The sequence below is a fragment of the Brassica oleracea genome, chromosome C3, assembly GCF_000695525.1.
Source record: "Brassica oleracea var. oleracea cultivar TO1000 chromosome C3, BOL, whole genome shotgun sequence".
In the NCBI taxonomy this organism is placed as follows: Eukaryota; Viridiplantae; Streptophyta; class Magnoliopsida; order Brassicales; family Brassicaceae; genus Brassica; species Brassica oleracea.
This window is the reverse complement of record NC_027750.1, coordinates 32,792,356-32,809,648: the sequence shown is the minus strand read 5'-3', so window position 1 is coordinate 32,809,648 and position 17,293 is coordinate 32,792,356. Positions and strand designations below refer to the sequence as shown.

Genomic DNA, 17,293 nt, shown 5'->3' with positions numbered 1-17,293 from the left:
GACAAAGCTCCATCAGTCGGTCTTACGCTCGGGTTATTGGACCAGCCGTTCGGTTTGTTGAAACTCAGGATGTTCGGACAACTCGATGAAAATCCAGGCAAAGCGGAATTTTCGGGCAGCGTTGGTTGGATCCGGACAAGTGTTGTTGGATTCGGACAAGACGGTTGAACTGGTCGGCTAGACAGCGATCGTCTGAAATCAGGCAAGGCGGTTAAGACTGTCCGCTAAGCTGAGATGAGCTGATTCAGTAGAATCAGTCTGATTCGGACAAGCCGGTCAGAATTGTTGACTGGATCAGTCGGCTCTAGCTCAATTTTCGCCTATGTGAAACTGGCGGGAACAGTTAAAATCCGAATAGTGGAAAAACTCGCGCTGGAACGGCTTAGAGCGCGGGGTGTCGGTAACGGTTTAAGAGCCACGCGTGGAATACACGGACTGTCGGTGACGGTTTAAGAGCCGCGCGTGGAATCTGCGCGTGGAATACACGGACTGTCGGTGACGGTTTAAGAGCCACAGTTTCTCGGGCCTAAACCGCCCAACTGCCTTTTTAATCGTCTCCTTCGTCTTATTTCGACATTCTGTACGAAAACTGGAAGAAAGAACCAGAGAGAAAACACACAGAGAGAAAGGTCCGATTAAGAGAGAACTTTCGATATTTGGCTGGATCGAACAGATCCGAGTCAAGAACGAACGTCTGATTGGGTAAATCCGACTGTCTGGAAGTTTGAAGATCCGACGGAAACCGCTCAAGAGGTGTCAGAAGAGACCGAATCAAACAGAACATACAGACTCTAAGACAAAGGTGAGTGCGTGACCGTAGCCTATCGTACTGAATCGTAGTCTGACTGATCGGAATGTTCTATGTACTGATTGCTTGTCTAATTCGAATTATCTGCTAAGATCTTGCTTAGTCCGAACAGTCGATTCCTTCCATCGACGCATCTGGACCAGATCATGCGCCTAGAGCCGTATTGGCCTGCTAGGGCTTGACTGGATCAGAGGGCGCTTTGGCTTGGAATGATTGGGTCGGCTAAGTAACCGACTGATGATAAGCATGTCCGTTTATTGACTGATTGACTCGATTGCTTTACTTGGCTGAGTGAGACGGAATGACCGCTCTCACTAAGCATATTGTTGCTTATGCCTCCTTATTTGGATGCAGATCAGGACCAGACCCGAAAGGGTAAAGACACAGCCTGAACGCGAGACGAAGGCAGGAAGGAAGGATGGTGGGTTTGGGTAGATATAGGACGAGTTTAACATGTAATAGCTTATAGCGAACTGATTTGTTAACTCGAACCTCAGACTATCTATTCAAATCGTATTATGCTTTACTTGACTGTCTGAAAAAGAACGAACACTCTGAAATAATACTAAGTAAGAAAAAAAAATGAAAACGGCCCAAGTCTGATCGAGGAAGTCGAGTCAGACTCGTACTGATGTTACGAAAAAATGGGTCGGGGCGCTTCAAATTGCCCCCGCTTGCGAAGGGTTGTGGATAAAGTTCTTGTTTCATCTCAATATTTGCTACGGTTATTGTAGTCGTGAATTTTGCGTTTTGGGTTGATCATCGTTTTTCAATTTTTTTATTGTTATAGGGTTAGAGTTGTGATGATGAACTATGTATGCATTATTTTCCACTTATGCATGACTAAACTGTGTTAGTAATATGATTGATATAGTTTGTGGTGTTGATTGTTGTGTCACGGAGACCTATTGTTTGTTTGTCTTTTTAATTTGTTTCTTCTACTATTGAGGGCACATAAATTATATTAAGGTTGTTGAGAATACATTTTGTTTCTGGATATTTTATCTCCAGTTTAGTTATGTAAGTTGTGTGTATTAAGTAATAATTTTTATAATTTTTATCATGTTTGTTATATGTTTTTTTTTTAATTTTCAAACTTGTTGCTTTTACCGGACATTTAAAACAAATATATGAAGACTTATAGAAATAACTATAAAATGAGTGACAATTTTGAGTATTTGGGCATTAATAGTTTTAAACAAATTTATGTATTTCTCATAAGAAAACAATAGCATTGGCATGTTGACATTGGGCATGTAAACTATTTTCATAAGATAAGAGAAGCGAGCATGTGGAGATGTTGTTGCCGCCTTTGTGTCTGTCGGGATTGTCTCTTGTATCTTCTGGTGTGGCTGTGTTTGTTTCTATTTTATTTATTGGTAATATGTAAACAAAAATCATTGTTAGTTGTATTTATCAGAGTTCGTAACTTACTCTGTTTTTTTGTTTAGGTAATTTCACTGATCTTCGTTGTCACATTCGTCTTCTTCGTTGTCGCATTCGTCTTCTTCGTAAGCATCTGCGAAATTAAGTTTGTAAATTGTTACTGGCTGTATAGTTTGTATTTGTTTAGATGACTTGATGTATGTGTCGTTGAGTTTTAGTTGAGGTGATTGGTTTGACATATTTGTTTTGAAGTTTATTTGTAAGATTAGACAAAAAAAAAAAGTGATCATTAATAATTCGTCTTTTTTGGGATTCTAGTTTTTGGTGTTTTAATTGTTTTGGTTGTTGTGGTTTCTTATAAGGTGTAAAATAAAAGTTTTTGTAAAATTAGTTTGTTAAGAAAGGGAGATAAATAGACGACCATAGATCTTGGGTAGGAAATAGTTTTGATTATTGATGTATGCACAATATAGACAGTAATATAAACGGAATTGTGTGTTGATTGTTTTTACGGATCAGTGAGGAGATAAATAACGACTCGAGTTGTTTCTTTGGTGAAGTTAGTAATATATCAGTTATGATATCGACACATAATATAAATTCAGATGCAATATGATAATATGCTAGGGAGTTTTAGGTTTGTGTTCGCAATCACTTGGAGATTGTCAAACAGTTTAATCATGATTGGAGATTGATCTAAGGTGCACCTGTGATGACTGTATCAATAATAGTTGGTGAAATGAAACGAATGAGAAATGGATGATCAGTTATCTTGTACATGCTTGAGCACCTAGCAACCTCAAAACGATTAACTTTCACAATGGAACCGGTTTTCAAAGATGGCATGTAATGATTAGCACGTCCGGCGGGAATAAAACCCTGAATCACAGGATCTGCAAATAATATTATTCAACAAAGAATCAAGAAATCAATTAAAAACAATTATGTTAAATAAGTGTGATAGATCGAAGATTAACTTATCTTTTCATCAAGTAAGAGAACCGTGATTCCCATAAACTCACTATCTTTCTTGAAGTTCAGAATCCCATAAGCAGAGGAGGCCAGAGTCTATGCTTTGACTACTACGACCAAGACTGAGAGACTCGAAGGTTGAGTGACGGACGCCAGGGACGCCGGTTTGAGGAACTTGAGAGGCAGAGAGAGACATTTTCTAGAAGATGGTTAAAGCTAAGAAGAATCAATGGGTTTTGTGGAGATGCAGATTGGATTTATCAAAGATGAGAATCATATATATAGAGTTTACAGAGGGGCTACAAATCAGGAACATTTATGATCAAGCGATTTAAGATGGGGAGATGAAGAGTTCACCGGTGAAAAAATAGATTACGAACAGACACACGGCGCAGCTCTGTAACTCAGACTTGTCTCAGACAATGATGAAAAGAACCCTAACTCATGTTAAACGACGACATACTACAATATGGGAAAACTATAATTGGTGCAAACTTGAGCTTTTTTCATATAACGTGATGAATCCCATTTAAAAATGAAACCCCTAATACACTTGTAGGCACGACCCTCAGAGGAAGCCGAAGAAGCATGGGCTTCCGATCTTCTTTAATATATATTACTTTCGGCCATCAATGTACAAAGTATCCTTTAGTTTAGTGGTATAAATGTTGGTGTTTATATTTCAATAACTCGGGTATGAGTCATGGGCTTAACACTTTTTCACACTTTTTAAAAAATGGAGTCAATAAAACGCTGACGTGGCGCGCAAAGAACCTCATTGTAACGTAGATTTACATTTTTTGTCATCATTTGTATTTACAGTTAAGTGATATAAAGCAATTTATTAATTAATTCAAAGAGTTGACTAAAAGTTGTTCGACGAACATATTTTATGGTGATCATGTATGAATAAATTTATTAATCTTATTAGTTTTTATACCAATTAATGAATTAGCATAATTCAAACACGTAATTAACAAATATATTCAATATTAGTTTTCAAACTATAAATATTTACATATTTTTATTTTTAAATTCTAAGTTAATATGAAATTTTATATATATTTATAATTATGTTATTAGTATAAAATTTTCATTAATGATACATATAATTAAGTTATTGTTATATTTCAAGCATATTACTAAAAATGTAAAACTTCATAAATGCAATTTTACATGTCATAAAATGAATTAAGACAAGTCATCATTTCAATTAAGATATGTCATCTGTTTCTAATGAAAATAAATGTGGTGATGACACATAAACAAAAAAAAAATCACTTCTCAAATAATGTTGAGAAGATTTTTCATAAGTTCTATTAGTTTTTGCATATCAATTTTTATTTTTATTTAATATTTTGTTAAATTTAAATTTTACTTATATTGTATTTATGATTATATTTATTTGAATGTAAAAATTTTAGTGTTTATTTTATTTTAGTTAAAGCATATTAAATTAATAAATATGTGAATATATTTAAAGAGTTTTCTCGCCACACGATTCTGTAGAAAATTGAGATCATAGATCTGGTGCGTTGTAGTTCGTAGGCTAAGTGAAAACGGGGAGCTACGACTTATCGAAAGCGAAGATAGGCGAGTCTTCCTTGAAGTTGAGAGCTTAGAGCCGAGTTATTTCTTTGATTTTACATTTAAATGATATAAAGTAATTTATTAATTAACTTACTGGACTGACTAAAAACCATTCAACAAACATATTTTATAGTGATTGCATATGAATAAATTTTCTTATTTGATTAGGTTTTTATACCAATTATTGAATTAGTGCATAATTCAAACAATTAATTAACAAATATATTCACAACTAATTTTAAAACATAAATATTTTCATATTTTTATTTTAAATTTTAAGTTATGTGAAAATTTTATATATTTATAATTATGTTATTAATTTAAATTTTCATTAATGATGATGCATAAAAAGAATTGTTATATTTCAAGCATATTACCAAAATGTAAAATTTCGTAAAAGAATATTGACATATCATCATTTTCACAAGCAATGTCATACTTTTTAAAGAAAATAAATATGGTGACGACAAATAAGCAAATTTTAAAACATAATTTCTGATTAATACATAGGGGATGGATGTATAAAACTGTTTTTTCAGTTGACTCTTGATTATTGTTCAACATATTTTCATATTAACTTAGAATTATGTATTAAATTTTCAAAACGTCTGAGGTCGTTTGTTAATAATTCATAAAGTTAGTGGACTAAATAAAAATTATATCTCTCGCCTCGGTCATCAAACTCTTCGAAATATATACATTTAACGCGGCGGCGGAGATCACATACCCTGTGCCCTAATTTCAGCCGGAGAAGGAACAAAAAAAAAGGGTTAAGCGATGTCGTACGACGATGTGGAGATAGAGGATATGGAGTGGAACGAAGAGATCCAGGCGTACACGTACCCTTGCCCCTGTGGCGATTTGTTCCAGATCACCAAGGAGGATCTGCGTCTCGGCGAAGAGATCGCGAATTGCCCGAGCTGCTCGCTCTATATCACTGTCATCTACAACATGGAGGATTTTCAGAACGATACGAAAAAGAAGAACAACGAACCTCAAAGTAGCCAAGCCGTCGCCGTCGCCGTCGCTTGAGGTAAATCTTCCAATCTGATTTTGAGATTCAATGTTTTCTGCTTAGACTTAATTGGGTATTTGAAATTGTGTGTCAAAGTACGAAACTTTGTTTGAAATAGTTGAGTTGTTGATTTGATCTGTTTTTCGTGCTTGAGCTTGTTGGTAACTGGTCTTGTGCTTTGATCTTGAAGAACATGAAGTTATTTAAAACAGTGTTGGTTGCGTCTTTTTAGTTTTGTTTGCGAGTAAGTAGATTGACTGAAGTTAATTACAACCAACGAAGAAAACATCTTAACCTTGCAGGCTTGCTTACTTCTGTTGCAGATTTTGATGGAAGTGTTCAAGAGCAGTAGAGGAGATCACATGCTGTTGCGGAATAGTTTTGGAATTCATATATGAAAGTGTGTCGCCATTCCTAGATTAGGGGTTTTGATACTAACCATTTGTAAAAGTTACCAGAGAAACAGAGGTCTTGTGTTACTGGTTATGCGTTGATTATTGAACCTAATTCTTGGTGTTTTCTTACACATTTTGATCCGATATTATTTACAAAACTGGTTGGTTTGAGAAAGGATTGTACCGCTACATTGCCTTTTCTTTTCTTGGCTGTTTTGGAGTTTTTAGATTTTTGAGGAAGCGGAATGATAAAAAAAACACAGCTTATTGAGATCCAAAGCAAAGAGATGTCTCAGTCCCATCTAGCTCATTAAATCTTATTATTAGCAGTGTTCTAAATTCCTTCTAGTATCTGTCTCTTGACGCCTATGGTGATTACTTTTTAAACTGCAAAAATTTATAATAGTAAAAGTATTATGTATAAATAAAGAGAATTGATATATTATATCACAAAATTTGGTTTTTATAAATTGTACATTAATTCATATGTTATATTATGTAAATGTTTAACCTGTCTAATTGACAATCTAAACTTCTTTTTAAACTTTATGATGGTGGCAGCTTTATGCACACTAATTGTTTGGACCAAATTGTATTCTTTCGAACTCACTAGAGAATATGGCAAATAAAACAGCTCAGTTTTACTGCGAAGCAGAAAAAGAGTATACATTACCAACAATAGCAATACATTCAATTACTTTTCTGTTAATAAGAAATTACTAATTTAAGGAGAGATCCAAACAATTAGTGTTCCAAGAAAGAAAAAGGAGACAGATCCATTTTTACAGCCGAAGTAACCGTTTGGTGCGTCTTAACTCCATCATTTTCGTTTCCTTTGAAGGATCATTCTAAACCCAGAAAAAGCTCACCCTTGAAACATTCTCGTTCTGATTCTTATCCTTTCTTCATAACATCAATCTAAAGAGGATCTCTAAGAATGGTGAAACTAGCAACCTTAGGAAAGGTCACTACGACCATCATGTTATTGATGGTGATGGTTGATGTTTTGGTCGGAGCCTCGGACAACAACGTGGTGTACAGTCCATGTTCAGACACTGAAATAAGCAAAGGAGATGGTTTCACCGTAGGTGTTGCAATCTCAAGCAAAGAAGCTTTCTTCCTTGACCAAATCCAGCTTTCCCCTTGCGATTCTCGTCTTGGTTTAGCTGCGAAAATGGCGCAGCTGGCGCTTTTTAGACCTAAGGTGGACGAGATCTCTCTTCTCTCCATCGACACAAGTAAGTTCAACCCGGTAAGTATCTCAATGGCGAAATGATGACTTAATCTTAATGAGACACAACCACAAAAAAAACTAAATAATTATTTGGGATGTTGTTGTGAAAAGAGTGAAGCAGGAGGACACATGGTTGGGTTCGCAGGCTCGAAATACGCAGCAAGATCTTACCCTGCGAAGGTCGCTGATGGAAGCCACACAATCACATCTTTCACACTTGTAATGATTATCAACCTTAAACCCTTTTTCAAAACAAAACAACATAACAATAATGCATTTGAATCGCTGAACTTGAAACTGCATGGGCAGGTGATGGAGTTTCAGAGGGGAGTGTTGCAGAATCTGTTCTGGAACAACTTCGGATGTGACTCGTGCAAAGGAGGATCGTCTTCCGTGTGTCTGAATGGGACGGATTGTGCGGTTCCAACAGCAAAATGCAAGGCTAATGGAGGCGAGGCTAATTGCAACATTGGAATCCAGGTAGCGTTTTCAGGGACAGACAAGAACCTTGAGTCGTTGAACTCATGGTACGAGGTGAGAAATCTGAGGCAGTACTCTCTTACCGACCTCTACGCAAATGCTGTAAATTCTCTAACTGGTGGGCTTCTGTAAGAGAGACAAAAAGTGTAATGCAGATGCAGTACTATGTAATTGAGGTTTCTAAATAGTTTTTTAATTAACTTCCATGGACAAATAACTTGCCCTCCAAGTTCACCAAACCAAAATTTACATTTCTATGGATCAAATAATAGAATAGAAACTCAATAAAAAAATTTTCAACAAGAGTTATTTAGTTGCAATTATTCTACACGAATACAAGCCGTGGAACAAAATATTAATCGACAATACAACCAAAACAACTTTGTATGGACATCGCTTTGTATCTTTGTAGAAACAATGTACAAGCCCTGGCCATTTCCAATCAGACATCGAATGCGTAGGGTGACACAAAAGTATTCATCCCGTGCATAAACCGTTCTTTCGGATTTAATATTTCTCTAGAGTAGTTCACAAAACAAAAGTACTCATTACACTTCTAATTTGTGAACTCTAAACATATTATTCAACATATTTATACATTTCTCAACGTACACCATTTTTCTCCCAGACACGATCTTCGAGGCACAACCCACATCTACTTTCTCCGGCGCCGGCGAAGCGGTTTCTCGCCGGCGCGGGGCTCTATCTCCGACGACGTTAATCTCTCTCACTCTTATGGCATCCATCGGGCTATCGAAGGAGAGAGACCCCAACAGACTCAACGACGAAGCCGAGGACTCTTCGTCTCAGATCTACCGGCGGTCCTTTCTCCCCCAATGACTTCTTCTCCAGCGACGAGTCGAGAGGATTCTCTCGCCACTGCTGTGTTTCGGTTCTTAGGAACAGTTCCCGACGAACCTCCCCCTGATAGCTGTCTGACGAGTCTCGAGGTCGACTTTGTCCCGTACTCTCATCCGCCCCTGGAGCATTGGTTTTACATGACGAGCTCTCCCCTTCCGTCTCTGGTAAGGACTGAGCCTATTTTCACAGTATGTTTTGCTCCTCACCAACTCTCAGGCACCAGATCTCAAAGCTCCACTAGACTAGAACTTAATTTCTGCAGCGATTTTTCATTCTACACGTCTCCTAAAGTGGTGTCCTCTCCTTTTGCGTGGATCTTCTTCAACGGCTGCACTGTTTTTCTCCGACGTATCTCCGGTGACCTCTCCTACGGCACCGTCGAACAGCCAAGCTTCGTGCATCTTTGGTGTAGTGGGCTGCTCTTCAATTATGAATGGGCTTGGCCCATTAGATCTACCAAACCTGCCAATTCAAGCAGAAGCTTCTTAAAGCCCAACTCCAGGATTGAAGATACGAGTCAGATTTGTATGGTTTGGAGAGATTGGGATTTTTCATCAGAGATCTCAGGTGGGTTCATAGGGATCTCTCCTCTTTGTATCACACGATCATATCTATCCTTTGGGATGAATTTACTGGTGCGTTCATCGGACTCGGTTCTTGTTCGGCCATCCTCTTCTTTTGAAGAGAAATTGTTACTACCTTACCCTCTTTCTATGGAAAGAGGTGTTTCCTCGGTCTTGCGTCCGAGTGTTTGTTTCAGTTTTCTCATCGGTTTGTCATCTTGCGGAGCGGTCTCCACGGGACCTGAAGATGCTATCGAGACCACCTTGGTGTTTCTCGTAGATGAGGACTGGATCTCAACGTCACATTATGTGACTATTTACCAGCTATACGACTTTGTCGTGAAGGCTCCCCCGATGCATTTGAGCATCGTCTCGAATCCATTGTCATCTTCGATTGAAGACCTATCTTGCTTAGCTTATTTATGTTTTGTATGTTATGCTTGGTGTCAAAGAGGATGTTTCATTCCCTATTGAAGAATATGAATGAAAGTAAGTTTGTGTTAAAAAAAAAAACATATTATTCAACAAATTGAGTTATTTAATTCCATTTGCTGCAAATTAACATCATAGGGTATTTGCTTTTTAATATGTTTGTTATAAATTATTTGATTGAAAAGTTTCATGACATATTTAAGGCGAATTTAAAGTAGTTTTACATCTCTAGATATATATATATAGCCACCAGGCTAAAAAATGAAAATAATAACAAGAACCTTCGTGTTTCCTTCCATTTGAAAGTGCAATACAAATACAAATACAATATTCAAGAAATTGTTGCTGAAGAATTCTAAAGAAATTTGTCATAAATGTAGTATACATTACCATGTCTAATATGATGTTGTACTTTGATTTATTTTTAAATAATTAATTCAAACTCTATTTTGAACTATTTTGTCAGCAATATCTGATTATTTTTTTGTACCTTTTCAATTTTTAATAAAACATTGCATATCTAAAATTTATTCTCGAGATTTTATGATTGCGTATTTTTGACGTTCTAAAATAATTATCATGTCAAAATCTTTTCGAATCTGTCGCAATTGGGTATGAATATTAAGATAGTATATTGATAAAATGGTAACATATCAATAAAATAAATCTTACCAAAAGTACATATATTTACCGGTAATCACTCAAATATTACAAAGTAATCCTTTACAGCATTATAAAAATTTATAGGCAATTTTTTGTCTGTTAAACTTATATTTACTTATTTAAAACAACACTTATGATAAATTTATACATTTTTTTATTAATCACCATTGTTAATAGTAGTATATGCAAATGTAAATATAAATCGAAATTGCTTATAAGTATTTTCAAATTCTCGTATAAATCGAAAATCTGATTATGCTCTTTTATTGGAAAGTGTCCTTCATCAAAACATTAAAAATTTCAAGTATTTATATATATATATATATATATATATATATATATATATATATGAGTTTTTATATCTAAGAGAATCAACCACTTTGACACTATATGTCTAATATATCATAGTGTTAGATGTTTCCAATACAATTAGGTTAATAGAAATGAAGAGTTTATTATTATTTAATTCAAAAGTGTATATATATATATATGGGTTGAAAATTGCTATCTTAAATATATTTTTGACCTCCTATATTCGATTTTTCATTTTATTCTTGATCAGTTGTTATTTTTTAAAGATATCAGATTTCAAAAATATTTTTTGTTTGTGAATATTTTATTGAACTTTAAATTTTTGTATGGTTTTATATGTATATGTCGAATTTGGTTTTTACAAGTTTAAAGTTAATCTACTATTTAAAATGTCATTTAATTTGTAAAAGTCGAATTACGTAGGATTATTAGATCTCTATATTAACTGAAACATGGAGTTCTTATGGAATTAAATTATAAAAATTACGTTGACTGGTATAAATGTATCACAGTAGGTTTGATTTCTATAAATTCATATCACATTGGTCATATTGAATGATAATGTATTTGTAGAAGTCAAATTTCCTCGGATTACTAAACTTTGTAAGTTTGAGATCTTCTTGTTTGAAATATTATGATTATGTAAGTGTTTTATTTCCACCCCTTTATATGTTTTATTAATAAAAAGATAGTACATAACTACATAAGAATAATTAGATTAGTTTATATGTTGTGTTTTTACTATGTCACATAGTTGAACTATTATGAATTATTTCTAGAATATATGAATAGTTTTAATTGTTATAACATTCTAAATATAAATGATGTTTTGTATAACGAATAAAATATCTATTTTAGAATATTTGTTTGGATATGTATATTAATTTAACATTAATTTCAGTAACTGATATATGTATTGATTTGATTTTTACAAGTTCATATTGATTTACACTTTTAAATAGCCAATCTAAACATTCATAAATTCAAAGCCATAAATTCAAAGCCATAAATAGTACTTTCTGATGAAAAATCAAACATAAGGTAGAGAAACTTTCCGATAAAAAAAACTTGATTTTGAGATCAAAACAGTAAAAGAAAGAGAAGAGCAAAAACAACAAACAAAATTAGCTAAATCCGAAAAAATCGGACTAAACCGAAAAGAAGTTAAAAAAAACAGAAATGAGTTGTTTTCTCTAAAAGATTTAAAAAGAGGAAAAGAACTGTGAAGTTAAACTTTATATTATTTAACTGAAATATTAATTAATCATTTTGCAAACATCGCACTAATATATATATATATATATATCCTACTATATATTAACTGAGAAATCACTTAAATGACTTTTGTTTAGGTGTTATTAATAGGTGAAGTTTAGAATTAATTCTCTTAATTTGATTGGTTGTTGGTATTTGAATTTTTATTTATTTTATTAAAGTTTTAAAAAGGAAACTATTCCTAGAACTACATAATCTAATCTATATTACCATACAAACAATTAAACATTTTAAAGTTAGAAGAATTAACATAATTCGTTTATAGAAACAATTAAATATCATAGATTACATTATAGAAATTTAAAATATACATATAAATACATATGGTATGATAGAATAATTATATAAACGATTTTAACATATTTATATTAATAATGGATACAATAAATTATAGATTACAGAAAACTAATTAACCTGAACCTAATAATATTTTTTTATACTCACTATATATATTTTTCTAAAATGTGTCCAATGATTGCAAAACAATCAAATATACAATTTTAAAAATATTCACTCATTTTTCAGTGAAAAATGTTGATTATATAGTTGAGTTATTACTTTCAGAAATGATTAAAATATTTGTATATTTAAAAACAGAAAAATATATGGTAAGTATTTTAAAATAATATTAATAAATGAAAATATTTAGTATAATATAAAACTGAAATATTGGAACATTATACTAATACGAGACTAAAGTTAATATACTCTATTAATATAATTCTTATAGCTTTGATTATAATAAAATTATATGGTAAATTCTTTAAAATAATATTAATCAATGAAATTTTTTATTATAATATAAATTCAAAATCAGAAACAATATATTAATACGGGACTAGAGTTAAGACTCTATTGATATTGTTTTGATTATAATAAAATTGACATGTTTATTTTGTAATAGGAAAAAAAAATACATATATAAAATATAGTGGAGAATAATAAAACTTGTTTGTTGTATTCTTTGTTATTTTATACTTTTACGTACTTAATGTTTTATATGTTTGCCGAAATACATGTGTTTTACGTAGTACTGTAACGGTTTATTAATTATTTGTAACTATTTTACTTCTAAATAAAATAAAATGGTAGGAAAAATAATGCAAAAATAGAATGTGTTATAAAATAACTCCTTGTTCATTAATCTTTGTTTTTTTACTAATCAAAAATTATGTCATAAATTTTTTTTTTGGAAACTTACAATAAAATTTATAGAATTAACACTATATCTCAATAATCTTTTAAATTATTTAAAATGAAAAATTTATTTTTAATAGTTATGATTATTATTCAAAATTATAAAATTATAAACATAATATATAATTTTCATAAATATTTATATCCGCGAAATCGGAGACAACCACCTAATATATATATATATATAATAATTTTAATATGATTTTCTAGATATTCAGAACCAAATTAGATAGTGTATGCTGGTAGCCTGGTTCTGATGAAATGAAAGATATTTTGGCAAACCCCATGTTTAAGATATTTTGGGTGTGGGACCAATCAAAGGATATTTTATATTTATACAACCTTATCTTAAATTATGATTATACACAAATAAAATCAACGGCGCTAAATCTATGGGCCATATTTTCATAATTCAATTTGCTTTTTCCTTTTCTCTATAAAAAAAAGTATCCGAAGCCGTTGATTTTATTTGTGTATAATCATAATTTAAGATAAGGTTGTATAAATATAAAATATCCTTTGATTGGTCCCACACCCAAAATATCTTAAACATGGGATATTTTTTTTATAGATAAGTCTTCGGATACTTTTTCATAATTCAATTTGCTTTTTCCTTTTCTCTATAAAAAAAAGTATCCGAAGCCTTATCCACTTCACTCTTCTGCACAACTCGAACTTTAAAAACCAACCCTTCTTTCTTGCTACTTGCAAATAATACTATCTTTCTTTCAGTGAAGATGATAAAGTCTGTTACTCTTCGTCCGTTTCCTCTCCCTATAGAGTTTCACGGCAAGCCTCAGTTCGTCGAACCGTCGAAGTCTTGTTTTGCGGTGGTCAGGTGTTCAAGCACGAGAGACGTTCCTAAGCTTGAGCTCTTTAGCCGCGGAAAATTCGACCGTGTACTTCAAGATCCGCCATTAATAGAAAAGACCGAGAACGAACTCTCCGGTACATATATTTTACCGACCAAGAAAACGTTTCCTGTTCTGTTCTTGCATGTATTACATAGAAAGATGTCCTTGAGAATATATGAAATATCTACTTTTTAATAAATGAAATATTCTTTGATGTTTTAGAAAGAAAAAAATAAATAGAAAAGATAGATTTTTGTGTTTTCTATAAAAAATTGAAATTTTGTTGAATTAGTATTGTTAAAGTTACTGAAAATTGAATTTACAGAAAATGATAAGGTTTTTTTAAAAATAATTTAATGTATTTTTTTAAATATGAGTGAAAACCCTTAAAAAACTTGTATATGGGAACAGATATTTTTTTTTTTGTAAATTGATGTTATTAGACATTTGAGACATGTTTTCTGTTCGATTTCAGATTACTGTTCTACACTCGAAGGTGATGCTTCTTACAGCTGCTGGAGAGCTTACTTTGAACTCAAAGACCTTGAGAAAGAGAAGCCAAAGGTGGAAGTTGAGAATCTAATCTTGCAAACAGGCGGTGTGAAATCGCTAATCGGGTGCTTACATGGACTTGCTTCGATGGAGAAGGAAAGCAAAACCAAGAATGGTTCAGAGGTTACAGAGGAATCAGATTCAGATAAGATGAAACTACACGTTCACGTTCCTGATGGTTTACCAAAATCTCAAGAAGAATTAGAAGAAGAAGAGAAATCAAGAATGCCAGATTCTGCTTTCACAAGATTGCTTAGAGCCAAAGGAACCATCCCTGCTTGGTTCTCTCACGCTCCGGACCACGAAACAGACTGAAAGAATCCATCTCACACAGTTTTACTTCTATGTACATATAGCAAAAAGTGGTTTCTTGATATTTTGCTTTATAACATATAATTATTATAATACCTTTTCATAATACCTATAAAATATGGTTTGTCAATGTGTGATGATCTTGAATGGTTTTGATGATAAAGTTGTTTCGAAGCCGTGTGCTTAATTTAGTACCTGATTTTGGTTACGGGGAGAGTACTATTCTTGATAATGTTCTGTCTCCGAATTTTACGCAGTGTCTTTCAAAAACAAAACAAAAGTCTTCCAAATATAGGACAAAAACTATTGGTGATGCACAATGAAAAATCGTTTTGGTATTTATTAATATGCTAACCCCTTTGTTATCTCCATACTTTCCATGCAGCCTTGGGTCTTTTCCAAGGTTTTGATCTAAGCCATGACTAAACCTCCTCCATTTTCTCTCACGGCATTTGGCTGTGTCCTATTCTTCTTATCCTCCTCTGTTGTTTTAGCACTCACCGACGCAGAAGCCTCGTTCATTGCGCAGCGACAGCTCTTGACATTACCTGAGAACGGCGATCTTCCTGATGATATCGAGTATGAGGTCGATCTCAAGGAGACGTTTGCCAACAATAGGCTTAAAAGAGCTTATATAGCTCTCCAAGCATGGAAAAAAGCAGTCTATTCAGACCCGTTTAACACCACCGGAAACTGGCATGGTCCGCACGTGTGTGGCTACACAGGCGTGTTTTGTGCACCGGCTCTTGATGATCCTAGCGTCGCGGTTGTGGCCGGCGTAGATCTTAATGGTGCAGATATTGCGGGACATTTACCCGTTGAGCTTGGTTTGATGACGGATGTGGCCATGTTCCATTTGAATTCGAACCGGTTTTGTGGTATCATACCCAAGAGTCTGGATAGGTTGAAGTTAATGTATGAGTTCGATGCCAGCAACAACCGTTTCGTCGGACCTTTCCCTTCGGTTGTCCTTTCGTGGCCGGCTGTTAAATTCATCGACCTTAGGTTCAATGATTTCGAAGGTCAAGTCCCTCCTCAGCTTTTCAAGAAGGATCTCGATGCCATTTTCTTGAACAACAACAGATTCACTTCCACCATTCCTGAGTCTCTTGGAGAATCCTCAGCTTCCGTCGTGACCTTCGCTCACAACAAATTCAACGGTTGTGTCCCTAAAAGTATTGGGAACATGAAGAATCTCAACGAAATCATATTCAAGGACAACCGTCTTGGAGGCTGTTTCCCATCGGAGATCGGGAAGCTAGCCAATGTGAACGTTTTTGATGCTAGCATGAACTCGTTCACGGGTGTTTTACCGCAGAGCTTTGTTGGGCTTACTGGCGTCGAAGAGATTGATATCTCTGGAAATAAACTCACTGGGTTTGTGCCGGAGAATATCTGCAAGTTGCCTAAGTTGGTTAACTTGACGTACGCCTACAATTACTTCAACGGACAAGGTGATTCGTGTGTCCCAGGTAGTCAGAAGGAGATTGCATTGGACGATACACGTAACTGCTTGCCAGATAGGCCTAAACAACGGTCGGCCAAGGAATGCGCGGTCGTGATTAGTCGTCCCGTTGATTGTAGTAAGGACAAGTGTGCTGGTGGCGGTTATAGTCCCTCTACACCATCGAAGTCGAAGCAACCATCACCTGTGCCATCTCGGCCTGTACATAATCCACAACCACCGAAAGAGTCACAAAAACCAAATGACCCATCTGACCAGTCTCCTGTGAAGTTCAGGCGTAGCCCGCCTCCCCCGCAGCCGCATCACCCGGTGGTTTCTCCTCCGTCTCATATTCAGTCTCCACCGCCTCCGGTATATTCTCCACCGCCACCACCAATTCATTCACCACCACCACCGGTACATTCTCCTCCACCACCAGTCCACTCACCACCACCGCCCCCACCAGTCCATTCACCACCACCACCGGTACATTCTCCTCCACCACCAATCCATTCACCACCACCACCGGTACATTCTCCTCCACCACCAGTCCACTCACCACCACCGCCCCCACCAGTCCATTCACCACCACCACCGGTACATTCTCCTCCACCACCAATCCATTCACCACCACCACCGGTACATTCTCCTCCACCACCAGTCCACTCACCACCACCGCCCCCACCAGTCCATTCACCACCACCACCGGTACATTCTCCTCCACCACCAATCCATTCACCACCACCACCGGTACATTCTCCTCCACCACCAGTCCACTCACCACCACCGCCCCCACCAGTCCATTCACCACCACCGCCGGTTCATTCTCCACCCCCACCACCGGTACATTCTCCTCCTCCGCCAGTCTATTCTCCACCACCACCTGTCCACTCACCACCACCCCCAACACCAGTCTATTCACCTCCATCACCGGTTCAGAAACCACAA

General features: G+C 35.1%; 4 protein-coding genes across 5 annotated transcripts in view; all 4 read left to right on the top strand.

Moving 5' to 3' along the window:
* Positions 1 to 5,282: 5,282 nt before the first annotated feature.
* Positions 5,283 to 6,367, top strand: LOC106328885 (diphthamide biosynthesis protein 3-like). 2 transcript variants are annotated; one of them, XM_013767424.1, is made up of 2 exons: positions 5,283 to 5,789; positions 6,074 to 6,367. In XM_013767424.1, the coding sequence occupies exon 1, from the start codon at positions 5,534 to 5,536 to the stop codon at positions 5,786 to 5,788; it is 255 nt and encodes an 84-aa protein (XP_013622878.1). In that variant the 5' UTR covers positions 5,283 to 5,533; the 3' UTR covers position 5,789; positions 6,074 to 6,367. The 2 variants fall into 2 exon arrangements, with proteins under 2 accessions (XP_013622878.1, XP_013622877.1); XM_013767423.1 differs by having other exon boundaries at positions 5,322 to 5,789; positions 6,095 to 6,367.
* A 487-nt stretch (positions 6,368 to 6,854) lies between these two features.
* LOC106328884 lies at positions 6,855 to 8,120 on the top strand. The gene is made up of 3 exons (XM_013767422.1): positions 6,855 to 7,418; positions 7,512 to 7,619; positions 7,710 to 8,120. Exons 1-3 carry the CDS (start codon positions 7,104 to 7,106, stop codon positions 8,010 to 8,012), a joined length of 726 nt encoding a protein of 241 aa, XP_013622876.1. The 5' UTR covers positions 6,855 to 7,103; the 3' UTR covers positions 8,013 to 8,120.
* Positions 8,121 to 13,789: 5,669 nt separating this feature from the next.
* On the top strand, positions 13,790 to 15,110 carry LOC106335307. The gene is made up of 2 exons (XM_013773792.1): positions 13,790 to 14,131; positions 14,513 to 15,110. Exons 1-2 carry the CDS (start codon positions 13,921 to 13,923, stop codon positions 14,902 to 14,904), a joined length of 603 nt encoding a protein of 200 aa, XP_013629246.1. The 5' UTR covers positions 13,790 to 13,920; the 3' UTR covers positions 14,905 to 15,110.
* Positions 15,111 to 15,249: 139 nt separating this feature from the next.
* The window catches only part of LOC106335306 (pollen-specific leucine-rich repeat extensin-like protein 3), a 4,804-nt gene continuing 2,760 nt past the window's right edge, over positions 15,250 to 17,293 (top strand). Inside the window, exon 1 of the mRNA XM_013773791.1 lies at positions 15,250 to 17,288. Within this exon, the coding sequence (XP_013629245.1) occupies positions 15,320 to 17,288 (1,969 nt within the window). The 5' untranslated portion in view covers positions 15,250 to 15,319. The remainder of the gene's footprint in view (positions 17,289 to 17,293) is intronic.

What these genes read in the sequence shown, in the direction of transcription:
- LOC106328885 (XM_013767424.1), top strand. Translation starts at nt 5,534, where the DNA reads ATGTCGTACGACGATGTGGAGATAGAGGATATGGAGTGGAACGAAGAG.
- LOC106328884 (XM_013767422.1), top strand. Translation starts at nt 7,104, where the DNA reads ATGGTGAAACTAGCAACCTTAGGAAAGGTCACTACGACCATCATGTTA. An exon ending in ACACAAGTAAGTTCAACCCG is followed by an intron (nt 7,419 to 7,511) that starts GTAAGTATCTCA and finishes TGTTGTGAAAAG; the next exon opens with AGTGAAGCAGGAGGACACAT. An exon ending in CAATCACATCTTTCACACTT is followed by an intron (nt 7,620 to 7,709) that starts GTAATGATTATC and finishes CTGCATGGGCAG; the next exon opens with GTGATGGAGTTTCAGAGGGG.
- LOC106335307 (XM_013773792.1), top strand. Translation starts at nt 13,921, where the DNA reads ATGATAAAGTCTGTTACTCTTCGTCCGTTTCCTCTCCCTATAGAGTTT. An exon ending in GACCGAGAACGAACTCTCCG is followed by an intron (nt 14,132 to 14,512) that starts GTACATATATTT and finishes GTTCGATTTCAG; the next exon opens with ATTACTGTTCTACACTCGAA.